The sequence below is a fragment of the Terrapene carolina genome, unplaced genomic scaffold (genome assembly GCF_002925995.2).
Source record: "Terrapene carolina triunguis isolate 2854851 unplaced genomic scaffold, T_m_triunguis-2.0 Scaffold66, whole genome shotgun sequence".
Lineage (NCBI taxonomy): Eukaryota > Metazoa > Chordata > Testudines > Emydidae > Terrapene > Terrapene triunguis.
This window is the reverse complement of record NW_020664417.1, coordinates 24,244,208-24,271,538: the sequence shown is the minus strand read 5'-3', so window position 1 is coordinate 24,271,538 and position 27,331 is coordinate 24,244,208. Positions and strand designations below refer to the sequence as shown.

General features: G+C 39.9%; 2 protein-coding genes across 2 annotated transcripts in view; one reads left to right on the top strand and one right to left on the bottom strand.

Annotated features, from left to right (window-relative positions):
- Positions 1–1,316: 1,316 nt before the first annotated feature.
- FGB (fibrinogen beta chain) lies at positions 1,317–13,721 on the bottom strand. The gene is made up of 9 exons (XM_024198241.3): positions 13,586–13,721; positions 13,295–13,315; positions 11,867–12,070; positions 9,662–9,845; positions 8,265–8,492; positions 7,595–7,708; positions 4,909–5,031; positions 4,435–4,720; positions 1,317–1,748 (listed from the first exon to the last, which is right to left on the bottom strand). The coding sequence occupies exons 1-9, from the start codon at positions 13,679–13,681 to the stop codon at positions 1,520–1,522; spliced, it is 1,485 nt and encodes a 494-aa protein (XP_024054009.1). The 5' UTR covers positions 13,682–13,721; the 3' UTR covers positions 1,317–1,519.
- An 11,828-nt stretch (positions 13,722–25,549) lies between these two features.
- Positions 25,550–27,331, top strand: part of PLRG1 (pleiotropic regulator 1) — a 38,226-nt gene continuing 36,444 nt past the window's right edge. Inside the window, exon 1 of the mRNA XM_024198242.1 lies at positions 25,550–25,632. Coding sequence (XP_024054010.1) covers positions 25,624–25,632 — 9 coding nt within the window. The 5' untranslated portion in view covers positions 25,550–25,623. The remainder of the gene's footprint in view (positions 25,633–27,331) is intronic.

Genomic DNA, 27,331 nt, shown 5'->3' with positions numbered 1-27,331 from the left:
GTTTTAAAATAAGATACATCACTGTAACTCACCAAAGCAAGGTTCCCAAAACAACCTTATTCAGGGTGTGGAAAGCATTTGATTGAAAGCCTCTACATTCTGTTAGGGCCTGATTTTGCCACTTTTACTCAAATTCAGTAGTACATTGCTGTGAGAGGAATCCCATTGACTTTAATAGGACTAGTAACAGAATACTAGTACTCAGTGTGAATGGTTGATAATAGCATACTAGGTTTAATAGTACATTTTTTCTTTGTATGTTTCTTTCCTGTAGTGTGTAGCTAGGGTTCATATACAAATGTGCTATTTTTTTATACAACGACGTATTGATAAGAATTTTTTTAATCAAAAGCTTATCTGTATGGAAGTACAATTACATCCTGTGAGTAACAAGGATGCATTGTGCTTATCCTGCAGATGTTTACCTTTAAGGTTAAAGCTAACCAACAAATATGTACTGTGGATGAGTTTTCTTTGTGTGACTGATAACTGAGAGTGTGAGTGGACTCTCCCTGTTTCTAATCACATGGATTAGCATGTATTGTAACAATATCTTTAGGTACTGACAAAGGGGTAATCATGGACACACTCTTGTAGTCCTCACTCAGTTCTTGTCAGACTAAGCTTCTTGGCTTAACATCAGTGGAGGTTTTGCTGAAGGACTGAGGTCCTCTCCATGACCAGGTGTGGACAGGAACCTGTGGCCATAGAAAGAGGGCTTCTGCCTCCCTATGGAGGCTGTAACAGGGCAGTCTGCCCCTCTATGGGCCAGGGACCTTAGCCAGGCAGGTCCAATTGTAAGACCCAGCTGGGAAGGGGTCAGGTGATACTTATAAAGGGCTGAGAGATCTCAGTTGGAGGAGGGCTGCAGGAGTGAGGTTTGCTTCTGGGACTGGTCCTGAAGTGGAGAGAGGGGTGCTGAGTGAAATGTCACGAGATCCCTGTAACCTGTGTTGGTCAAGGAAATAATTTTGTTTTGTGCTACTTTGTGCATTTTTCTGAATAAGAATACATTCTTTTGCAGTAGTAGAAAACATTTAATGAACATCAATATATCTTCTGCCACCTATTTGAACACATTTGCTTATTCACTGGTAACATATAAATAAGTATAATTTATAAGACACTTTTGTTTTAAGATTTTAGTTACTTTAAACATTTTCTGTGAAGATAAATTATTCTCTCCCACCTCATATCTGATTTTGAATTGTTTTATAAGAAAAAGGAATGGATATTTTTGATATTGATCTATTTCTGGACTAACAAGATAGCTGTCAGTTACTTCCATCCTGGGATCAAGTACAAATGGTACAAAAGACACTTGCAAGGTTTTTTTAATGGGTCAGACATAGGTTTATATTCAGCATGACTTCTCCAATTCAAGTCACAATATAGTCAGACATATAAACTTTGGAATTTTTGTTTCTCTTATGTAAAGGCAAAATCAAATATCATGCACTAAAGAAGTTAACTTCGATATGCACATGAAAACATTTGACGTTGTTCATTTTAATGATGATTATTGTGGAAAGAATGGTCTAATCTTCATACTCATCTTCTTCAACGAATACCATGACCCTTTCCAGTTCATCCATACAACTCCATCATCTGTGCCGTGTTTTGCCATATCCCAGCTGTACTGCCCTCCCCAATAGTATCTGCCATTGGGATTGGCTGAATGGCATCGATTGTACCACCAACCACCACCATCTTCTTTAGAACACTGTTTTCTTGGATCTGCATGAACCCTGGGAGGTGGGGGGGGGGAGAGAGGGAAACACACAGTTAATAGTGACAGATGCACTGTAGCTAAACAATACAATACATTTTTACAAAATACAAAATTTTAAAAAATACAAAATTACTAAAGATAGTTAAGACCCAGGCAGGCTGCGAAGAGCTACAAAAGATCTCTCAAAACTGGGTGACTGGGCAACAAAATGGCAGATGAAATTAAATGTTGATAAATGCAAAGTAATGCACATTGGAAAGCATAATCCCAACTATACATATAAAATGATGGGGTCTAAATTAGCTGTTACCACTCAAGAAAGAGATCTTGGAGTCATTGTGGATAGTTCTGTGAAAACATCCACTCAATACGATGTGGCAGTCAAAAAAGCTAACAGAATGCTGGGAATAATTAAGAAAGGGATAGATAATAAGACAGAAAATATCATATTGCCTCTATATAAATCCATGGTACGCCCACATCTTGAATACTGTGTGCAGATGTGGTCGCCCCATCTCAAAAAAGATATATTGGAATTGGAAAAGGTTCAGAAAAGGGCAACAAAAATTATTAGGGGTATGGAACGGCTTCCATATGAGGAGAGATTAATAAGATTTGGACTTTGCAGCTTGGAAATGAGACAGCTAAGGAGAGATATGATTGAGGTCTATAAAATCATGACTGGTGTAGAGAAAGTAGATAAGGAAGTGTTGTTTACTACTTCTCATAACACAAGAACTAGGGGTCACCAAATGAAATTAATAGGCAGCAGGTTTAAAACAAATAAAAGGAAGTATTTCTTCACACAACGCACAGTGGAACTCCTTTCCAGAGGATGTTGTGAAGGCCAAGACCATAACAGGGTTCAAAAAAGAAATAGATAAATTCATGGAGGATAGGTCCATCAATGGCTATTAGCCAGGATGAGCAGGAATGGTGTCCCTAGCCTCTGTTTGCCAGAAGCCGGGAATGAGCGGCAGGGGATGGATCACTTGATGATGACCTGTTCTGTTCATTCCCTCTGTGGTACCTGGCACTGGCCACTGTTGGAAGACAGGATACTGGGCTAGTTGGACCTTTGGTCTGACCCAGTAGGGCAATTCTTATATCTTATATTCTTATTTGTGTGTGCATGTGTGCATGTATGAATCTGTTTTTTCTGATCCTGAAGATGTAGTAAAAGTTATCTCTGAACTTTCCAAAAATGATTGATCATCGAGTGTGTTCTATACACTTCATCTGGGTATATGTTATGCATAATAGCATATGGTCTGAGCCCAAACAGCCAAGGAATCGATAATGAAAAGTCTAGGCTCAGAAGAAACATCCATCTACAATGAATCTTGAATGAGAGACCACCCCATTAGGCAATCTCCTGTTTTAAGAAACTATCCCAAAGAATTTGCAAACAAATTGTATACAATTATGCTGCATCTTTTTTGAAAGATCATTTTAGCTTATCAACTAATACCTAACAGTTCTGTAAATGGTCACAGGATAGACTCAATTACATTCCTAACTAAAACTTATATGGTACCTGGTTTCAAAAAGAGCCTGGACAGAAACAAGGTGTCAGAGTGGGTTCATGCACTAGACTTTCATTTCTGGATACCTGGGTTCAAATGCAACTTTGGAAGGAAGTGAAAATTATTCTGGCAACCTTATTCTAGTCTCTACTATATGTTTGTTCGCCACATAAGACTACCACAGAATTAGAAAAATCTGCTTCAGAAAAATCAAAGATTTAAATAACAGGGATGCTGGAGGTCCATTGGTAGAAATGCACAGGAAAATTTGCACTATACCTGATTCCTCATTCTGATAAGCATAAAAAATGACACACATTTTAAAAATAACAAAGTGGAAAAGTGCTTATGATAGATCACTCCAATGCACAATTTTTTTGCATGTCTACAGCTGAAAAAGATAGTGGTAGAGAAGAGAGCTACCACATCAAATATTCTATAGCTACCACTGGTACTCAATGCATAAGTCCATGCACAGTAATAAGGATTCACCTACTGAATTTAATTAAAAACTAAGAAAACTGGCACACAACGTTCCTATAGTATGTTATATTATGCATATGTGTTTCTAATGCAAATATCATTGTAATTTAGTGGTACTGAACAATACGTACCATATGGATTTGCCAACACAAGCAATTCCTCTATTAGTAAATATTATAATAGAATAAATGACTATGTAAAAGGGTTAGAGGGCATTTTACAGGTATAGTGCCAAAGAGATTCTAAATTATGCACTTTATCACTAACAATTGAAATTCTTTCTATTCTTGATTAGGTAGAATTTATCCTTTAGAACAGGATATTTTGCTAATTTCAGCAGCAGATCTCCTTCGTTTTTGGCTCACGCTGTCTAAGGCCCAATGATCCTGCTCCTATTGACTTCAGTGTCAAAATTCTCATTGGCTTCAGGGACAGCAAGATTGGGGCCATAATCTCATGAGTTAATGTGAATGATAATACAGTGTCCAAAGGTGCCAGTCTGTGGACACTGATGTGATTTTTAGAACAACTTCAATCCACTACTCCATTGTGACATTTTGCAGAATTAGCACATATTAGCCTGTTCTAAAAGACTGTGGAACAATCCATATCCAGATGCACATAAAGCAGTAATATCTCCAATTTGATAGCTTTATCTTGATATTAAAAAAAATTGCTAATGCAAGTACATACCATCCATCATTGTCTCTGTCAAAAGTGCTGAAGAACATGCCATTGTGAACTGTCATTGTTCTGTTCTCGCCATACAGTTGTGAAGCTCCATCCATAAGAGCATTGCCAGCTGTGCCTTTATAGTTACTAACTGATATCTGATACTTGTTTGCCTCATTTTGTATGGTGAATCCTCCATAATGAGCTGAAACCTTATCACCATTCCAGTCCTCCATTTCAATTAAAACTTCAGTGGGTCCCATTTTGGTAAGCTGGCTGATTTTGTCATTTCCAAGCCAATATTCACCTGACAACCAATAAAAGGAAACTCAGTGAAACCACTTTCAGAATATGTTTTAAGGCAACTTTACTATTTTCCCATAAATCTGCTACAGTTAATGAACATCCTTTGAATCAAGTGTGGACAGTTTTAAGAAACCTGAGAAAAAAGTTTTAATAAAAGAAGCGCTTTAAGGTTTGTATTCAGAATTTTACCTGGAGTATCACAGTATTTTTTCCCTCCACTTTTTGCAATATTTCCAAATCCATTTTTGTATGCATCCCATGTTCTCCCAAAGCCAACACTGCCATCTTGGCGGTTCTGAATCAAAGTCCATCCTGCAGGGGCAACAATATTTGAATTAAATTGCAATTAACAAGAGAACAAATAGTGTTAACGTGTAATCCTGCTCCTGTTTGTGTCAAACGGTGTGTAAGAGGAGCTGGAGGGTCTGGGACTAGCCAACCCTGATTACTGAAAGAGGCACAACTCAAAAGACATCAGGTGATTACCCTGGAAAGAGCAGCTGGAAGCTGCAGTGAAGGGGGTGGATGGATGGGTGCTCACTCAGGGAGAGCAGAGACTGCTAGGAGTGTGTAGGTTCCAGCAGAGTCCTGGGATCTGGGACTAAAACTCCAGCTAGGGAATAGCCGGCTAAGGCAGGAGAGATCCTGAGCAAGCAGGGGAACAAAAAGAAAGGGACTGCAAAGCTCTCCAGGAAGGAAGGCCTGGGAGAGACCGGAGCAAGCAGGAGGCAAAAAGGCCTCCCTAGGCAGAAAGGCCTGGGAGTAGGAAGAGAAATGTTTGTCTGTTGGACTTTAATTTGGGACTGTATGTTTTATTTTTAGTTTATGTTCTGTGAGTAAATCCAGACCCAAAGAATGGGTATTCTGACCACAGAAAAAATGTATGGAGTCTGTGTAAGGAGTTTTAAAAAGGGGGAAACAGAGGCAGGGCACTGCAGAGTGACCTCTGACCACAAGGGGGCTCTCAGGAGAGAGTCAACCCTACTACAGGGAGCTTTGCCATTGACTTCAACTGGAGCAGAACTGAACCCTTAGGGTATGTCTATACAGGAAAGAAAAACCTATGGCTGGTCCGTGACAGCAGACTCATGATCGCAGGGCTCGGGATCATGGGGCTGTTTCATTGCTGTGTAGACTTCTGGGCTCGGGCTGGAGCTCGGGCTCTAGGATCCTGCAGGGTGGGAGGATCCCAGAGCGTAAGGGCCTAGTTTTACCACCCTACTCACATTGAGTGGTACCATATCCTGTGACTCAGGCTGGAAGAGGGAGGCCAAAAGGGACATGTTTGGTCCCTTATTACAGATGTGATCACAGTACTAATGAAGCAAGAGTGCAATCTTTGGAGTGTGCACTCTCTGAAATAATCTATAAATAGTTAAACTGCTGTGCTGGCCTGAATGCCTATCTTCATGTCAGAAGCAAAGAATGCTTGTAACATTTTCATATTTGGCTAGATATTTACTTAGTTGTGAGTTGTGGGTGACGAGTAGCTATGCTGCCCCAGGAAGAGCACTGGGAGGCAGAGAAAGTCTCAGAGGCACAATTCTTCCCATTTTCCCCTCTTGCTTGGGGCATAGAGGGAAGAAGTAGAATCACAGAATCATAGGAATGTAGAACTAGAATGGATCTCAATAGGTCATCTAGTCCAGTCCCCTGCACTGAGGTAGGACTAAGTATTTTCTAGACCAGCAATACTCAGACCTCAGTAGTTCAGGAGCCAAATTAGTGATCAACATTACCCAAAAGAGCCACTGTATGTGAATTCATTGTTTCATTCACTATAGTACTATATGTTCATTCACTATAGTACTATATGTTCATATTTAAACAGTATGATGGGGAAATATTTAGTTTATATCTATATTATTCTCACAGCAAAATGACTGACCACATATTATTATTTTATCATCAACCACAATTGGTTAATAACATAGTAAAAGCATCCTGATTGGTTAATAACTTAGATTGGTTAATAATTAAATCACACAGCATTTTCATATCATGTGCTGCAAAGAGCCACAGGAAACACATTAAAGAGCCACTTGCAGCTCACGAGCCTCAGTCTGAGCATCACTGGTCTTGACCATCCCCAACAGGTATTTATCTAACCTATTCTTAAAAACCTTCAGTACCAGAGATTGCACTGTAATTTGTTTCAGTGCTTAACTACCCTTACAGTTAGGAACAAATTACCCAGTGAGGTTGTGGAATCTCCATCACTGGAGGTTTTAATACATTGCAGGCCTTGAAAGTGTGCAAGTTACTCCCCTTCATGCACCCAGCCAACTCCTCTGGCCAATGAATGGGGCAAGGTGGGGAAGGAGTCAAAGCTCCCCTATCTGCCCATTCCCTTCCACTTGCTCCAAATTGGGAGCATCCGGGGCTCAGTCCTTGCACTCTGCACAGGGCCTGGACCGAAGCTCCAGGAAGCCCTAACACAGCCAACCTGGAAGATGTGGAGATGGGGGCAGTCATACGCTTTTCTTGCTCCCTAGAACAGTTGTGATATTGCACTTCAATCTAGCCACAGTAAAATATACGAGTCAAAATTTCATCTACCAAGCCCAGTCAGTGACTATCCAACAATTCTTTCTCCACTTTATTAGAGAAAGATCTTACTATGCATGGGCCACCTTCCACTCCAGCACTCAGATCCCTCAGCACGTAGTTCTCAAAACTTTCTGTAGATGACATTCTGCAATGGTTCACAAGCCATAGCATGATAACAATTGCTTTAGATTAGCTAATAATTAGTGCCAAAAGTTATAATCTCAGATGAGCACAAATGCAAAGAAATACAGGAGAAATGCAAATTCATTTTTGTGAATATTTATAGTTATCCCTGTCACAGCACCATAGTTCATCTCACACTTACCTCCATTTGCTGTGGTCATATCACAGTAAACCTTGTAAGGTCTGAAGAAAGCATCAGGCTGAATGAGGTACATTTCAGATGAATCACCTCCTTTTCTGATAATGTCTTCACATTCTGCAATCATAAATCAACAGTTTATGTTTCTGAGGGACCTATGAAATTCTAGTAGAACAATCCTCTTCATAAAGAAAATAATTAACAGAATAGATTTCTATTTGCTAATTATACAGGAATATCTTACAAACATCTAATTCTGCTTGATTTCACTTTGATTTAAATTATAAATTAAAATGACATAAGAGGGAATCACGAAAGAAAGAAAATTATACCTGTATTGTCCCACAATCCCTTATAAGATGAGATTTTCAAAAACTCCTTAGTGACAGGTCCCACTGACGCACAATGCCTTTTTGAAAGTCAGTGGGACTCATGCTCCTAAATCACTTAGGTGCTTTTGAAAATCCCACCCACAATAGATAAATAAGACAGGTAATACATATGATTTTCCATACTGGATCAGGCCAGTGGTCCATCAACTCTGGTATCCTGATTGGTGACTGGTGTCATATGCTTTGGAGGAATGTGAACATGTGCCCATAATGCATCTGTCCAGTTGTACATTGATATAAAGGACGGAAGGGAGAGATTTCTGTACATGTAAATGAGTTACCTTTGCCTGACACCACTGGGATATTACAGGAAACAATGCATGAAGAGCGGCAATTTTCCATTTGGGATGCTATCGCATTTTCCAGTTTTTGTATCTTTTTGTGTAAGGTATCCACAACTGAACGGAGGACTCGGAGGCTAGATGGGATGTTGTTGTCCATGTTCTCTCTGATGTATGTATAGTGCTGCTCTATCTCTGTGTTGTACTCAGAAACTACATTTTCATTATCTAGAAAAGAGAATGTATAACAACTGTCACAATTTTCAATGTTTTCCAACTAGCATATTCTAATCCAAATTATAAACCATGATCCAGTCAGTATTATTTGAGATTTTACTTCTGCTGTAAAAATGAAAAGAGTGCTCTGTGTGTCCTTTCCCCCTCTTCCCTGATTTCACAGTGTGCAAAGAGCTTTAGCCCCTGTAACAGGGACATACTTTGTATTATGGCTCAGTATAAATGTACAAATTTCTTGCTGTGATTATATTCTCATAGACTCATAGACTTTAAGGTCAGAAGGGACCATTATGAACAGCTAGTCTGACCTCCTGCACAACACAGGCCACAGAATCTCACCCACCCACTCCTGTAACAAACCCCTAACCTATGTCTGAGTTATTAAAGTCCTCAAATCATGGTTTAAAGACCTCACGGTGCAGAGAATCCTCCAGCAAATGACTCGTGCCCCACACTGCAGAGGAAGGCGAAAAACCTCCAGGGCCTCTGCCAATCTGCCCTGGAGGAAAATTCCTTCCCGACCCCAAATATGGTGATCAGTTAAACCCTGAGCATGTGGGCAAGACTCACCAGCCAGCACCCAGGAAAGAATTCTCTGTAGTAACTCAGATCCCACCCCATCTAACTATATTCTGCCAAGGACCTGTAGTAAACACCCTCACAGAAGCTTATTATGGCTGTCCAGGAGCTGGGGACATCTAGGGTATGTCTACACTGGAATAAAAGACCTGCAGCACGACTGTGGCTGGTCTTGATCAGCTGACTTGGGTTCACAGGGCTCAGGCTGTGGGACTAAAAATAGCTGTGTAGACATTCAGGCTCAGGCTGGAGCCCAGCAATTTTACAGTGCCGCAGCCCGAGCTCTGCGATCCCGAGTCAGCTGACCTGGGCCAACTGCAGGTGTTTAATTGTTGGGTAGACACAGGCCTAAGGGTCCAATGCAAGTTTTACCTTTGACTTCATCAAAAGCAGGATCAGGTCCTTGGCCCCTCAGCTAGGATTTTTTAGATTTAGTTTTATGGACTTGTGACACCTTAGCTACTTAGACTGATGCTCCTATCTGTAACCTTTTTAAATAAGCCCTATATATGTAATACTTGTAGCAATGCAAATTTGTCTGTAATACTGATTTACTGCAATGATGCATAACAATAATGTACCTTTTATTTGTTTTTGTCTTCTTTGCAGTTTATCTTCTAGTGTATTCATGTACTCATAGAATGTTGAAGAGGTTTCGGACTGTTTCTCTACTTTGTTCTTTAGGTCCCGAATGTCGGATTTCACACTTTGTTCCTGTTTTACCAGTGCAGTTTGCAGCTCACACCCAGTTGGACACAACACTCCCTAAAAAAGCAGGGGGGGGGGGAGTCAACTACAGGTGCTGTAGATTAGGGCCAAGATTTATAAAACTGGGTGCCTAAAGTTAGGTTCCCAATCTCATATTTAGGCACCTAAACAAGTAACCAGATTTTTAAACGTGCTGAGCATCTAGCAACTCTAGGCCATTTATTTAGTTGTCTCAATATGGTCTCAAAATACTTCAGACATTCAATTTATTGGAAAAAAACTGCCATCTTAAATGGAGAAAACAGGCTCAAGCTCCAGTTGGGGATCCCTTCTGATAACTCATTAAAGTTCTGGGAGGGGGAGACCCCCTAATATCTGTGATCCACCACATGCTTTTGGCTAATTTTTCTGGATTACCAACTGTTCATGGTTTAACCATCTGCAGCTACAAAATTATGACTCATCAAGCACTACAGCCATATCAGGTACCCAAAAATATTGAGATATATGTCCCCCATATAATCACAAAATTAAGTATTAACTTTACTCTGGTACATAAGGTATGAGTATCTTTCATGTGAAACAACCATACACCAAAAGATTTAAACAATTATCTCCTCTGGAAGCTTGCACTATTATTATAGCATCAGTCACTATTCCTCTGAAGGATGAAAATATACCAAAACGGATGAAGAAAATACAAAAGCACCAAATTTCGAAGCAGTATGAGACCGAAAGTACCCAACCTACTAAAGGCCTCCAAAATAATCCTGCGTTTCTGATTAACTGAACTTTAACAAACTTGTTTGAGTCATCTCTAGTTAGAAGTAATAAGTTCTCAGATACTAAGATGCCTAGCAGCATGGTAACAACTTATGCTTTTTACTGGAGACCAAGACTGAGGTAATGTGATGCACAACTGGTTCAGTATAGGGAAGTTAGCATTCTACTAGACATACTACTTGTCTTTGCATACACTACCCACCTAAAAGAGCTTGGGTTAAAGACTGATGGTAGAATGTAATGAATGCTTGAAGAATTTAAAAAGTGGGGGATTCCTTTTAATATTGGACAGCTGGACAGAGCCATGCCCTACAGGATAGATGCAAAAATGTTTGATAGTGAAGATGCCCTGGATAATGTATTAATATGTTAAAGCAGATCTGTGCTATATCTTTCTTTCAATTCGTAATGCCTAAAGATACAGCTACATATTTCCATCTTCGTTCCTTTCATCTCTAGGGTAATGAATTAGTGGGGGTGGGGGTGAGAAGTGAACCTTTGGCTCTGCCTACTCCACTGCACCTCTCCAATGAATGGCTCCTCAAGTGGAGGGCAGCATCTCAATTGCAGTCCCTATGCCTCCTCAACCACAGGTCTTGCAATTCTATCCAGCCCTTTTGCAGGCCATGAAGAGTGAGAAGAGAGGCTCCTTATTCCTTCCCTCCCAATGCACAGCCATGTAAGTGATGGGGGGCACAATCTAGCTCATAATTATTTACATTCATCATTCAGGACTCAGTTCTGCCTCCCTGCTCGTCATAAGTAGGATCTGACTCAACAAATAATCCCATGAAATCAACAAGACTACTTGCTCAATCAGGTACTGCTCAACATGAGCAAGGGAGAGCAGAGTTGGGCTGTCAGTGAACTACAATAGTCACTTCTTGGTGTTTGGTTGATTAAGAAAACTATTCTTCACAACTGTTAAAGAAAGAAAAAAATATTAAAGGGCACAACAGTTTAAAAAGATGAGTTCTGAAAAAATAGTAGTACTTGTGGCACCTTAGAGACTAACAAATTTATTAGAGCATAAGCTTTCGTGGGCTACAGCCCACTTCTTCGGATGAAAAAATAGTGATGACTAATGTTTCTGGAGGGGTATCATCAAAGCACTAGAAAGGGAAGTGCATCGAATTCACTGTAACCACCTGAATGCTACTGAACATTCCAGGCACAAGATACCTGCTGAGCTGCAGGTAGTACCATTGTGAGGTTTAGTACATTTCTGAAAGCAGGGATACAATTACTATTAAGTGCATCTGTCTCCACTACAATTACAAGGCAAATACACCTACTAGCTCATCTGATGCATGCCTGCAGCCTCCAGCATCAGGATAAACGACATTTTCTTTCTTCTGGCCCCGAGTGGGTGGTTTTGTTGGACGAGCCTGATATCCACCTTTACTAATGGGAGGAGGAGCTGGTCTGAGAGTTGGCATTGGCTCCCGTCTTTTATCTACTGGTCTGTGACCTCGAGCATCCACTTTTTCGCCATTAGCCTACACAAAGCCAGAGGGAGAAAAAACTCTTTATAATTAGGATCATTATTTTAAAAGCAGGTACATCAATTGTATAAAATATAAAAATAGCATACATCAATTTATTGGCATATTTTAGGTGTCATTTTACCCTCTATCTTTCACATTTTAGTCACAAGAAATACACTAATTCCATGCAGGAAAAAGACCTGAGTATCATTTTGGGTAGCTGAATGAAAACATCTGTTCAATGTACTTTGGCATTAAAAAAGTGAACAAATTGTTAGGACAGTTAAAAGATGAAATTGAAACTAATACTGAAAATATTGTAATCACCCCATCTCAAAATAGAAATAGCAAAAATAGAAAAGGTTCAGAAAAAATAAATAGCAAGAAACTTAAACCTGATAAAAAGAAATAGATTATTTTGCACAACTCATGGCCACTGGACATGGAGTTTCAAGTTATTAGTAGGATTCAAAAAAGAATTAGGCATCTATATGGATAACAATCTTCTGAATAAGGGAAATAGGATAGACCAAAAAATTCAGATCTGATCCTTCACACCCTCACTGTGGGTAGCCCAGTGAGGTCAATGAGACTACTCTCACAAGTAAGACCCACATGTGTAATGGCTATGAGATCAAACTCTTAGAAACACCAGAAATAAGCAGTGTACATTAGAAAATGGCTGGGAAGTTATTTGGTAAAATAGTATATCAGAAACATATTCAATTTATAGACCCAGCCAATTATGCCACATATGAAATAATTTCTTATTTTTGAACCTGGTATTCATTTGTTTAGGGATTTGTACAAGATTTTTAAAAGTCCAATTTTAAATCAAATATTGACTTCTTTTAAATTTCTTTCCTTAAGCAAAATTAATATACCAGCTATACACATTTTTATGCCTTAATTTTAAACTGGCCTTGGTGGGTTTTTTTGTTTGTTTGTTGTTTTTTAATTCTGTTTCAGAATGTTACCTCTCTCTTTCTAACTCCAGTGCAGTATAAACTGGGAACCAGTTCCTTCCTTTTGTTGCTCATTTAGAGCCTGATTCAAAGCCCACTGAATCAATGGAAAGACTCCTATTGACTTCAATAGTCTCAAGGCATTATTTAACACACATTTTGCTACTCTTTTACTTACGCATGTTTCTCATGCTCTTAAATAAACGTTAAAATTGTTAAATAAATATCCTTACTTGAATATGTCTGAACATGTAATTAAATCCAATCTTACCCTGGGAGCGTTGTCACTTTCCTACAAAGAGAGAGAGAGGGAAGAGAAGGAAAATACATCAGAAAACAGGGGGGGAAAACCCTACAGTTTGCTGTTACACACATGAGAAAAAAATAATTACAAACAATTTTCCTTGAACACCTTAAGCTGAGGATGAATATGTTTTTGAGATAATTAAACATTTTATTTTGTAATTTAACTAAATTAAAAAGCTTATAAAGTCATACATACAACTAAGTAAGATCAAGCATTACTATTGTTATTATTAATTGTTATCATCATTACTACAACCTCATCATCATACTCTACAGAAGCCTGGGATTTAACTATGGAAACACAGAGCAGACACAGCAATAGCAGTTTCATGATGCTGGCTTGCTTAAACATCTTGGTAACCTTCCCTTGCTGAAGGTACTGACAGTGAAAGGCACTTTGTGTTCATATATATACCAGACAGTCTGAAGTTTCCTGGCTTGCTAATGATAGGTCTAACCAGAAAAAAGAGTTATCGTTCCACTGTTAATATTTAATCTCTTTGTTCACTTTGTGCCTGAACTTTGTGTTGAGCAACATCTACATGGAGGCCTTATCTACATGTTACACATACCCCACATATCTGATGGCATAGTTTAAATGAATAAATCCTGAAAATCACCTCTTCTTCAAATATGTGAATTTAATATTTTCCTAAAAATCATTAGCCTTTTGAAACACCTGAAAAGGTGCACATCCAGCCAACTGAGGTGAGGGAAATAATGTCAAATGTCACAAAAAAAGCAAGTTACTTACTTTCTCCTCTTGGAAACCTTAGACTTTTTAAAATATTTCATTAAATATGTATCAAAATCATATAATACACAATGCTAAGCTATATTGTACAGTGCATACATCAACATAAATTTCTATGAGTATCAAACCTCAGGAAGGCTATTGAGGCAAGTACATGATGCTTACAGGATAACTATCATTCTTACTGCAGCACTTAGAGGTCCTAATCAGGGGTTAGAGTCCCAATGGGCTAGGAACCACACACACATATAATAAAGGTAGCTCTGCCCCGAAGAACTTACAAAATATAGCCCATATCCAGCAAAGCACTATAGCATTTCAGTTTCAATGGGACTACTCATGAACTTAAACGTTCAGCACATTCTTAAGTACTTTGTTAGTTTGGGACCTATCGATATATAATTTAATTGATAAAAGTTGATTCCTATCTAATAACTTAATTTTTTTTAAAAAAAGTCTGATTTCCAGAAATGCTCAGCACCCACAACTGGAGCCAGATTTCAAAAGATCTCAGCTTCCTTTTACTCACCTAAGTAAGGTGGCCAGTTTTTGAAAACTGCTCAGTACCCAACTGTTGTCAGTGGGATTCACTGAATGCTGAGCCCTTTTGAAAAGTCATTAAGATGCCCAAAAGGAAGCTGAGTACCTTTCATAATCTAGCCCAGAGTTTACAACCTATGCATATTTTAAAAACACAAAACAAAATTGGAAAACAAACCAAAAGCTGAGAGAACAAACCTGCAAACCTTATTTAAGAAAGTAGTCATTGGCATCATAGGGGCTACTCACTTGAGTTGACTAGTGCTCACAAAATTGTTGGCAGAATCAGACCCAGAATATGCAACATAACTCCTGGGATAAACAGGAAGAGTGGGGTGCCAAAAAAGATCCAGCTGACTCATAAGTGTCCTGGTTAATATTGGTGTTATTAGAAGAGATGGGGGAGGGTTTAATAGTAAGCAAAATATTTGAAAATCCATCACAGATGTTAGCACTACCCCAATGGATATCTATTATATCAGAAATATAAACTTGGGCCTCATTTACCCTCACTAAAACAAAATCCTTAGTAGATCTTTTTTACTCCAAGATGTTGCTTGTGTATCTCAAGAAATGTTCTGAAAATATTCATTTTAACCATAAAACCGGACTTCATTTCTGCTGTGTTTGCACCCTGTCTATTCTCCTGTCATTAGCATTCTAGTAAACAATTTGACAAGCAGGAATTTTCACAGGAGCAGCACATTTTAAGCAAATATAAGATAGAAGGATAATCATGAATTTACAATTGTGAATATCCATACTGGATTTTAAGAGCTGTACTTGCACAATTAGTAAACAGTCAAAATTAGCCAACAAAACAAGAATTTTGAATATTCCTAATGACTTGCTCACAATCAATCTACAGATCAAAAATAATTTGTAGAAATTATAATTAATATGGTGAAGAAATTTGAATATCAAGTAAGTATGAAAAAATCATAAGCTTGCTGAGGAAATTCACAAACAGAAAAGAGTCTACATTCATTTAATTAATAATTCACTGTGAAATAGTTGCTCAGTTCTATTCAACAGGCAGATTAATAATTCAGGCATAAAACAACATTCACTACTTCATATTACTTCAGTCATACTTAGATTTAAAAAAATAACATAAAATAAAAATAATTTTAAATAATTAAATTTCATGTATTTAAGTTACTCTTTCCCCTTCTTAACTGCAAAAGCAAGGTACATAATCAAAAGAAACATCTTATATTTGTTAATGATAATTAATAAAATAATTAAATGTTCATAAAGACATTTTTAAAGAACATATTGTATAGTTAAAGTGTCTTATTAAATGGCAACAATCACAACGTGTCAAAAGAAGCATTAAGTGCCATTAACATAAGAGAATGTATTTAACTTACTGGATATATAATTTATTATATTTTTAGAGAAAACTGTGGGAATCCTTATCTTGAAGCTCAATTGTATAATCACAGTGGGCATCCACATTTTGAGGTAATAAAGATTCAGTTGATGTTAAGGGTGAGATTTTCAAAGGCACAAATGGAAGATAAGTGCCTAATTCTCCTTGCCTTTGAAAATCTCACCCAAAGAATACTATTCAAAAGAAGTTCCCTGGGGCTTCCAATCCTTATCTACTAGATGCTGAATATGGACTTGTGACAAATACAGTGGGTGTTTATCTTTTTGGTCCTAGATGTGTGCATAATTCCTGCAAAGGCTAATGGAAGTTTCATACTCATGCTGAAGCAGAAAAAATCCTCACCTCAGTGTGTATATTATATAATATAAAAGCCAGTGGTATGTCCTGTCACCTTCTACTTGACTGAAGGTCAGAACTCCCCAAATGTGTAGTTATATACCCTGCTAGTGGGTGCCCTATAACAAGGTTCTCCAAATACTACAGCTAGTTCTTCTTGAGTTCAAATAGTAGGGGCCTTTTTTAGGAGCAGAAGATCATGGGTTTTGTCCCCCTTTATTGTGTGTGTGGAGTTGAACTGACAACTGTGATATCTGTATATAAATAAACCATAGATTCATAACTTCATTTATTTACTGTTTATTCTCATTTTCCCCCCTAAAAAGACACATATGGAATTTGTGAGCATGCATTTTATTAAACTAGATCCTTATAAATACTGTCCCACATTTGTCCAATAGGTATTATAAAACACTTCCCAGTTATTCAAGACTCTCATATAGCCAAGGTTTTATCATACCCCTGGCTATTTCCCTCTGTAATTTTCCTGTAAATTATAAATGAAATGCAGAGTATTTTCCTGTAATAATAAGGTAGCTGTCCAGCAAATGGACATTTATAAAACAAACAGAACAAAAACTAAGGAACATTCTAAAAAGGACATTGTCATTCTATGGTGACAGATATTTGTATTCAATCCAAAATAGTTTTGGGAATGAACATAAGTTCCGCTGTAAAGACACACTTTCATTAGGTGGGAGTTTTAGTGAAAAACAAGGAGGGGAACAGATAAAGCTGCATGTCTTAGACTCTTTTTCTGTATATGTACCATTATCAAAATTCCTGTAGACACAGGAAATATGGGAGCAGTTTAACCTGACTTTGGGCTTAATTATTAAACATCCTGGACTAAAGGCAGGCCTGGCCTAAAGCAGGTGCTGCTCCATTGAATTTCGTCCCTTGTCCATTGACACCCATATCACTGTTACCTTTTGTACCACTCACATTTCCTATTAATGTGTGTTGAAAGAATGTGCAGAAGCCAAAAACTAGCAATAGTACTACAGTATCCTATTGTACTGATTTTACTTGATTGGGTACTACTAAAAGGCATCACCTAGAATCTATCCTAGGTACTTATATGGCCACCATTACCATAGTATTTGAACACTTTACAATCTTTAATGTATTTATTCTCACAACACCCCTCTGAGAAAGGGAAGTACTATCATCTCCATTTTACAGATGGGGAACTGTGGCATAGAGAGGCTAAGGCTCATATTCTCAAAGGTATTTAGGCTCATATCTCCAATTTAAATTAATGGAAGTTAGGGGCATAAATACTTTTGAGGATCTGGGCCTAAGAAACTTGCTCAAAGCCACATACAAACCTGCGGTGAAGCAGGGAATGGAAACTGGGTTTCATGAGTCCAAGCCTAAGGTCCTAACCACCAGGCAATCCTTCCTCATAATTAAAGTTGCTAATAAATTTACAAGTTTTTAATTGTCTTCCACTTTGGTTCTTCTTTTGAAACTGATAATACATTCTTAAATACTTGGTACTTATAATGTGCTTTTTATAAAGATTAAATAAAATTTAATTCATTCCCATAGATCAAGAAACATGAAGTTTTGAGGACAGGATCCAGTCCCTGCTGATCCTCTCCTGGATAGGGCATTAGTGTGAGAGCCACAGAAAACTTCCCCATGTGGCTTCATTGCTCTTCCTGATTGAATTCAGTCTTTGACCTATCCCACTCTAGTATGTTCAATTGGCCTGTCTGGCTTCCCTTGTACAGTTGTCAAAATATAGCATATCATGATATATTTGTTGTGTTTTTCTAGGGATTTACCAGGAAAGCACAACAAATTAACAATTTTTGACAATGTACATGATATTTTGTAGTTTCAAATTGCATACGCTGCAGTACAATGGGGACCACACTATAGTTACTAGTAATACTGAAAACAAACTTTTTCAGAGCCCCCAACAAGGAAAAGTTTGTTAACACTTTATTTTTCATAAAAAGAACAGGATGTCTCCCCCTCCTTATTCTTCATGACTTCAAAGGATAGAAACTTCTCCTGAATTACAGGTGTAATGGTATTGTCGCAAGTTTGCCATGCCAAGTATTTGTGATGACAAAATAGTAAACTCCATGGTGTATCAGGATCTCTACTTCCACTATGTCATATATGACACAAAAAGGATATTTACCATTAGAGTTTAAAAAATGAATGGATACTTCCTTCAGTAGCTGCAATAGTTGTTCTGTTGACTTGCCTGATCAATGGTACAATGCCCTTTAAACCAGCCCACGAAGTCAGACAAGTCAAGGGCATTGAATTAGTGACTCTCATATCAAAGATAAATCTGTTCTTGGCATAAGACTAGATGTGGGAGGCAACAGGACTTTCTTAGGCCACAGATAAGTCATAATGTTTACAGAATTAAATTTGAAAAAAAAGACCACTGTTGCTTAGCAACTGATTTAGAAATGTCTTTTTTAAACAAATAGTGTTGTAAGAATATATTGACTATGAAAACAATAGCGTAGGCAGATACTAATCTCTCATCCCCTCAAATTGTTGTTCTTACCAGTAGCAAATATTTCCAAAGTTCCAAAGGTTTCTTGTAAATGAGACTCAAACTAAATATAATGTTGTCACCTTACCTTGGGAGCAAGCACGTTCTTAACGATAAATTTGTGAGACACTCTTAACTGTTTACATCAGTCTTGCAAACAGCACTGCAAAATGTGTGCAAATGATTATAACTTGTTCTAAATAATGATTAACAAACATTTCTCCTTTGGTTAAAATTTCCAAAATTCCAGTTGTAAGTGGTTTGCAGAAAATAAAACAGATTCCTGCATATTATAGTCAAGACACTGGCCTATAATAATTATCACTGAACTGTTTTTTTTGTTTTTTTTTAAGATCTGGGACCTAATTCATCCTTAGTGTAAATTTGCTGGAACAAATGAAATTACCAGAGATGTGAACTTGGCCTTTGATCTTTTAAAGCTACAGGGACAAACTTTGACCTTTCGGAAATGTGCACTTTTGTCACAATGTTTGCATTGTACTTCTTCATGGGTCATAAGAATGGCCCTACTGGGTCAGACCAAAGGTCCATCTAGCCCAGTATCCTGTCTCCCAACAGTGGCCAGTGCCAGGTGCCCTAGAGGGAATGAACAGAACAGGTAATCATCAAGTGATCCATTCCCTGTCACTCATTCCCAACTTCTGGCAAACAGAGGCTAGGGACACCATTTCTGCCCATACTGGCTAATAGCCATTGATGGACCTATCCTCCATGAATTTATCTAGTTCTTTTTTGAACCCTGTTATGGTCTTGGCCTTCACAACATCCTCTGGAAAGGAGTTCCAAAGGTTGACTGTGTGTTGTGTGAAGAAATACATGATTTTATTTGTTTTAAACCTGCTGCCCATTAATTTCATTTGGTGACCCCTAGTTCTCGTGTTATGAGAAGTAGTAAACAACACTTCCTTATCTATTTTCTCTACACCAATCATGATTTTATAGACCTCAATCATATCTCCCCTTAGCCGTCTTGTTTCCAAGCTGGAAAGTCCCAGTCTTATTAATCTCTCCTCATATGGAAGCCGTTCCATACCCCTAAACATTTTTGTTGCCCTTTTCTGAACCTTTTCCAATTCCAATATATCTTTTTTGAGATGGGGCAACCACATCTGCACACAGTATTCAAGATGTGGGCTTACCATGGATTTATATAGAGACAACATGATATTTTCTGTTCTATTATCTATCTCTTTCTTAATTATTCCCAGCATTCTGTTTGGTTTTTTGACAGCCGCTGCACATTCAGTGGATGTTTTCACAGAACTATCCACAATGACTCCAAGATCTCTTGCTTGAGTGGTAACAACCAATTTAAACCCCATCATTTTATATGTATAGTTGGGATTATGCTTTCCAATGTGCATTACTTTGCATTTATCAACATTAAATTTCATCTGCCATTTTGTTGCCCAGTCACTCAGTTTTTGAGAGACCCCTTTGTAGATCTTCACAGTCTGCCTGGGTCTTAACTATCTTTAGTAATTTTGTATCATCTGCAAATTTTGCCACCTGTTTACTCCCTTTTCCAGATCATTAACAAATATGTTGAATAGAACAGACTCCTGGGGGACATCACTATTTACCTCTCTCCAGTCTGAAAACTGACCATTTATTCCTACCCTTTATTTCCTATCTTTTAGCCAGTTACCAATCCATGAGAGCACCCTTCCTCTTATGCCGTGGCAGCTTACTTTGCATAAGAACCTTTGGTGAGGGACCTTGTCAAAGGCTTTCTGAAAATCTAAGTACACTATATCCACTGGATCCCCTTGGTCCTCATGCTTGTTGACCCCCTCAAAGAATTCCTATAGATTGGTGAGGCATAATTTCCTTTTACTAAAACCATGTTGACTCTTCCTCAACAAATTATGTCCATCTATATGTCTGACAATATTATTTTTTATTATAGTTTCAACCAGTTTGCCTGGTACTGAAGTCAGGCTTACAGGCCTGTAATTGCCGGGATCACCTCTGGAGCCCTTTTTAAAAATTGGAGTCACATTAGCTATCCTCCAGTCATCTGGTACAGAAGCTGATTTAAATGATAGGTTACAGACTACAGTTAGTAGTTCTGCAATTTCACATTTGAGTTCCTTCAGAACTCTTGGGTGAATACCATCTGGTCCTGGTGACTTATCCCTGTTTAATTTATCAATTTGTTCCAAAACCTCCTCTAATGATACTTCAATCTGGGACAATTCCTCAGATCTGTCACCTAAAAAGAATGGCTCAGGTTTGGGAATCTCCTTCGCATCCTCAGCCGTGAAGACTGATGCAAAGAATTTATTTCATTTCTCTGCAATGGCCTTATCGTCCTTGAGTGTTCCTTTAGCACCTCAATCGTCCAGTGGCCCCACTGGTTGTTTAGCAGGCTTCCTGATTCTGATGTACTTAAAAAAAAAAATTGCTATTACTTTTTGAGACTTTGGCTAAGTGTTCCTCAAATTCTTTTTTGGCCTTCCTAATTGTATTTTTACACTTCATTTGCCAGTGTTTATGATCCTTTCTATTTTCCTCACTAGGATTTAACTTCCACTTTTTAAAGGATGCCTTTTTGCCCCTCTCTGCTTCTTTTACTTTGTTGTTTAACCACGGTGACTCTTTTTTGGTTCTCTTACTATGTTTTTTAATTTGGGGTATACATTTAAGTTGAGCCTCTATTATGGTGTCTTTAAAAAGTTTCCACGCAGCTTGCAGAGATTTCACTTTTGGCACTGTACCCTTTAATTTCTGTTTAACTAAAGTCCTCATTTTTGTGTGGTTCCCCTCTCTGAAATTAAATGCTACAGTGTTGGGCCTCTGTGGTGTTTTTCTTGCCACGGGGATATTAAATTTAATTATATTATGGTCACTATTACCAAGCAGTCCAGCTATATTCACCTCTTGGACCAGATCCTGTGCTCCACTTAGGACTAAATCAAGAATTGCCTCTCCTCTGGTGCATTCCAGGACCAGCTGCTCCAAGAAGCAGTCATTGAAGGTGTGAAGAAACTTTATCTCTGTATCCTGTCCTGAGGTGACCTGTACCAGTTTATATGGGGATAACTGAAATCCCCCATTATTATTATTGAGTTTTTTTATTTTAATAGACTCTCTAATCTCCCTGAGCATTTCACAGTGACTATCACCATCCTGGTCAGGTAATGGGAGGGGGACAGATAGCTCAGTGGTTTAAGCATTGTCCTGCTAAACGCAGGGTTGTGAGTTCAATCCTTGAGGGGGCCATTCAGGGATCTGGGGCAAAAAATTGGTCCTACTAGTGAAGGCAGGGGACTGGACTCAATGACCTTTCAAGGTTCCTTCTAGTTCTATGAGATAGGTATAACTCCATATATTGTTAATATATCCCTACTGCTATATTCTTATTATTAGAGCATGGAATTTCTATCCAGAGAGATTCTATGGTACAGTTTGATTCATTTACAATTTTTACTTCATTTGATTCTATGCTTTCTTTCACATATAATGCCACTCCCCCACCAGCACGACCTGTTCTGTCCTTATTTTGTACCCTGGTATTGATTATCCTTATTCCACCAAGTTTCTGTGATGCCTATTATATTAATATCCTCATTTAAATACAAGGCACTCTAGTTCAGCCATTTTATTATTTAGACTTCTAGCATTGGTATATAAGTATTTTAAAAACGTGTCTCCTTTTAGCTGTCTGCCATTACACGATGTAATTGAATGGGACTCCATTTTATTTGACTGTTTCTGATTAGACCCGGCCTGTATTTTATCATTTTCCATCCTCTCGTCCTCACTAGGAGATAGAGATTCTCTATTCCCTCCCCTAAGGGATGTCCGAACTGTGTGCTCCTCCACTCCTGTTGGCTTTCCCCCAGCCCTTAGTTTAAAAATTGCTCTACGACCTTTTTAATGTTAAGTGCCAGCAATCTGGTTCCATTTTGGTTTAGGTGGAGCCCATCCTTCCTGAATAGGCTCCTCCTTTCCCAAAAGTTTCCCCAGTTCCTAATAAATCTAAACCCCTCCTCCCTACACTATCGTCTCATCCACACATTGAGACTCTGCAGTTCTGCCTGTCTAACTGGCCCTGTACATGGAACTGGGAGCATCTCAGAGAATACTACCATGGAGGTCCTGGACTTCAATCTCTTACCTAGCAGCCTAAATTTGGCCTCCAGGACCTCTTTCCTATCCTTCCCTATGTCATTGGTACCTACATGTACCATGACCACCAGCTCCTCCCCAGCCCTACACATAAGTCTCGAGAGATCCGCAACCTTCGCACCAGGCAGGCAAGTCACCATGTGGTTCTCCCGGTCATCGCAAAGCCAGTTATCTATGTTTCTAATGATCACATTGTCCATTACTAATACCTGTCTCTTTCTAATAGCTGGAGTTCCCTCCCTGGGAGAGGTATCCTCAGTGTGAGAGGATACCACAACATCTGGAAGGAGGGTCCCAACTATGGGATTGTTTCCCTCTGCTCGTTAGATGCTCTCCTTCCCTGGGACTTTCATCCTCCTCAACAGCACAGAGGCTGTCAGACCGGGGGTGGGACTGTTCTACTGTTTGCTGGAAAGTCTCATCTATGTACCTCTCTGTCTTCCTCAGCTCCTCCAGTTCAGCCACTCTGGTCTCCAAAGCCCGTAGATGCTCAATAGATACATATTTTCCCTGGAGTGCCACCATGCAGAGGAACCTTCTTATAGCAGGAATTTCAATTCCTGAGGATTTTGGCAAATCCCTTGAGATTGTAAATTCCTCAGGGTAGGGGGCTTGTCTTTTTATTTACTTGTAAAGTGTCAAGCATGACTATAGTGCTATATGAATGAATAATAATAGTAATACATGGCCATTAACAGGACAATCTTTTCCCCCCACATATGGCCATAGCTGACATCTTTTTTGTGGTTTATACGAAGTCTTTGGGGAAAAACAAATACTCTATGAGTTCAAATAAAGGCTTCCTTTTAAAAAAATATTTAGTGTTATTAGAACAAGGAGTCCGGTGGCATTTTAAAGACTAACAGATTTATTTGGGCATAAGCTTTTGTGGGTAAAAACCCTCACTTCTTCAGATGCATGGAGATGAGAAGTGAGGTTTTTTACCCATGAATGCATATGCTCAAATAAATCTGTTAGTCTTTAAGGTGCCACTCCTTGTTGTTTTTGTGGATGCAGACTAACACAGCTACTTCCTGATACTTAGTGTTATTAGGTGTAATGAATATAGTATCACATAACAATGCAGTTTTCCTTTACAAATTTCTTATTGTGATCCTGGGATTAAAAACACTTCTCCCTGTCCACATTACTCTGGCTTGTTTCATACATAAAGTTTAATATATTACAAATCCTATGAATTAGAAAAACTCTCCTAAAATATTTCTCTGCATTCTACAATAAAATTAGAAAGTTGGATGAAGTTTTATAAAATCAAACCTAAATTCAGAAACCAATACTCCAGAGACATTTCTCATTTTGGAATTGTTAACATGCCTTTCAGCATTCTGATCTTTATTACAGCTGCTCAGTGAAATACCGTGTATCTTTTAGAAAGCTAACTGTTGCACTCTTCTGTTCAGTATCTGTAATTGCAGTTGCTATGTTCTGATGGTTAATTGCTCCATGCAACAATTGTTTATACAAAAACATCTGTGCCGCCACATGGTTATATATATTTATCAAGTAATACCCGAAGACTGAGTGGAAATGACACAATGTAGCCTGGCTAAAACATGTTGCAGCAGCGTCTGTTAAATAAAAGCTGCCTAAGAGTGTATCTTCTAAACAGCTTTTTTCAGTTGTTTATTACACTTTTTTTACCATCTGGCTGAAATGTTCAGGCTAGTCTTTAAGTGTGTGCGCTTTAAAGTTTCATACCATGGGGTAAAAGAAAGTGTGTGTGCTCTTAGTCCATGGCAAGTGGAGCTGGAGTAGTAATGGTCAAGCTTTGATCCTTTATTAAATTAAAGCTGCTTCTCAACCTGTTTTGGAGTAGTCTGTAAAAACCGTCAACACGTTTGCAAAGCATCGCTCCTCTCAAGATCTTCTAATACAGGCTCTGGGGGGCGCATTACAACTGGCTAGAGCTTCGCAGGAGCTGGCGTCGTTCAGTTCAAACGAGCCCCGTCCAGCCCGGCTAGCAGGGGACGTTCGCTCGCCCGAGGGAGCGGGTCCAGTAGCTCTGGGGGTGGAACGGCAGAGGGCTCTCCTGGAAGCTCTACCGTCCTATCTACAGGCTTCGCCGCCAGCGGCTCGCTCCGGAGTCCGCAGCGGGCTCGCCCCCAGCACGTGCGGCGAGCGCTGTGTCGCCGCAAGGGGCGCTGACAGTGCTTGACAGGCCAGGCTCACCTGAAATCAGGGGCCCTAAACCACGCCCCCTAGCTGCGTGTGTAGTTTGCTGTGGGCTAAAAACACTTCATCCATTCGCAGCGCCCAATGCCCCTTGCCGTGTCCACCGCTCCAGGTGTAGCAGCGTCAGAAACGGATCCTGACACCCTGCTCCGGGCACCACGCGGGGGGGAGAGGGGGAAGAAATCGAACCCGCAGCTCCCCAAGCAGCGCGATCCTCCACCGCCCCGCCGGGCAAGAGCCCCGCCCCCTCAGCCCCACCATTTCTCCATCGATGGCGCATGCGTCTGTGTCAGCGCGTCACTTCCGGGTCAGCCGGGCAGGCGCCGGAAGTGTCTCCATAGCGGAACGGACGGGGGTAGTGCGGTCAGTCTCTTTCTGGGCGCAGCGGGCACCATGGTGGAGGTGAGAGAGCGGCCTCCCCCCGCCCCGCCCCCAAACCCCCAGCGCGCCCCGGCTGAGGCGCTTGCCGCTGCCGAAGCGAGGAGCGCCCGGCCTGGAGAAGCGGGCGGGGGTTTCCGGCCTCTCACTGCCCCTGAGGCTGCGATTAGCCCCCTCGCCCCGTTTCCGGTATGCCCCGTGGTGGGGTTTGTGCCCCGGGGGGATGAGCTGAGCCGCAGGCCCAGGCGTGGGGGCGGGGCTGGGTCCCCGCATCCCCCGTGGGACCGAACCCGCCCGCCACCAGCCTCGCGCAGCAGTGGCGGCCACGGGTGAACCGGGCTCTGGGGCAGCTGCCGGTCGCCCATGTGGTGTGTACAGTAACGAGCCAGGGGGCGAGTGTGTTGAGTCCCGGTCGGGGGGGGTTGTCCCTCTCCCCAGGGCAGCGTCTGCGCGAAGCGAAGGTGCCTCGGAGGTCGCTGGCGAGTTTCAGCAGAAAACGTTCCCGTTCTCGAGGAAGGTGTCGCCGCCCCTGCCCTTTGGCAGCAGTGCGAGCACCCCCGTGCCGCCCTGTCATCCTTAAACCCGACAACGACTCTGCCGGTCTCTCTGGTCCTTGGCCTCTGTTGACATTATCAGTGGGTTTGACAGGTAGTTAAGATTATGCTGCGGCGTTTATATGGAGGTCTTGCAAGTGAAACTGGACAGAAAGCCACTCACTTCACTTAGGTTACATCATCAGATAATAAGTATTAGCTGCCATAGATCTCAAAGTACTTTACAAAAGCAAGTATCATTATCATCAAACATAGGAATTGCAGTACTGGATCAGACCAGCAGATTACCTGGTTAATCATGTTGTAGAGTTATATTTAGGCGTGGCAGAATTAGATTTTTGTTTTATCATTTTGACAGATAATCTCCATGTTCATTTGTATTTCATTTCTATTTTTATCCATTTGCATTTTCACAGTTCCAGGAAATTGTGGGTGGAGAGTCGGACAATAATTATTTAATGACAGTAGATGTTGATTCAAAAAATTAAAGCATGATAATAGTTAAAACACCAATTGTCAACATCACATGTCAAAATATAGAAATTAATGTCCTTAAATCACACTCCAATAAATTCTCAAGCAGCATTTTTCTTACTTTGCCTATCTAATTTTTTTTGTCAGTATATTGTGCTTCTAAACTAAACGGTCCTAGACTTTGCAATCTCTACATGCTTTTAATCAATTCTGTCCATCCATCTCTGGGCTCCTACCTCTATATTTTTTGAGGTTAGGGGACGAGAACTGAGTCCATTATTCAAGGTGAAGAGTACTGTCAGTCCCCGTTTTACAGGTGGGGCACATGAGAAAGATTGTAATTTGTCTCAAGCTAAACATCCGGTCAGCGAGTGAACTAGGAATAGTACTATAGTTTACTGACTCTTGGTCCATGTTCCTCTCATTGGACTATAGTTACTCTAACATCTGTTTTAATTCTTGTTTCTGTTTTTAGTTTGGATTCAATTCCCACCAGTAAAAGAAAGTAATACACCTCTACCCTGATATAACGAGGTCTGATATAACGCGAATTCGGATATAACGCTGTAAAGCAGTGCTCTGGGGGACGGGGCTGCTTTACCTCGTTCTATCCAAATTCATGTTACCACAAGCGGTTCCTCTGTGCCCGCCCGTTACTTGCTGCGGCCCTCCCCGCCCCCCCCCCAGCTCACCTC

Excerpts from the sequence above, each read along its gene's own strand:
- FGB (XM_024198241.3), bottom strand. The coding sequence starts at position 13,681 with ATGTTTAAGCAAGCCAGCATCATGAAACTGCTATTGCTGTGTCTGCTC. Across the intron at positions 13,316-13,585 it reads CTGTAGAGTATGATGATGAG|GAAAGTGACAACGCTCCCAG; the intron begins GTTGTAGTAATG and ends CTCTCTTTGTAG. Across the intron at positions 4,721-4,908 it reads AAAATACTGTGATACTCCAG|GTGAATATTGGCTTGGAAAT; the intron begins GTAAAATTCTGA and ends ATTGGTTGTCAG.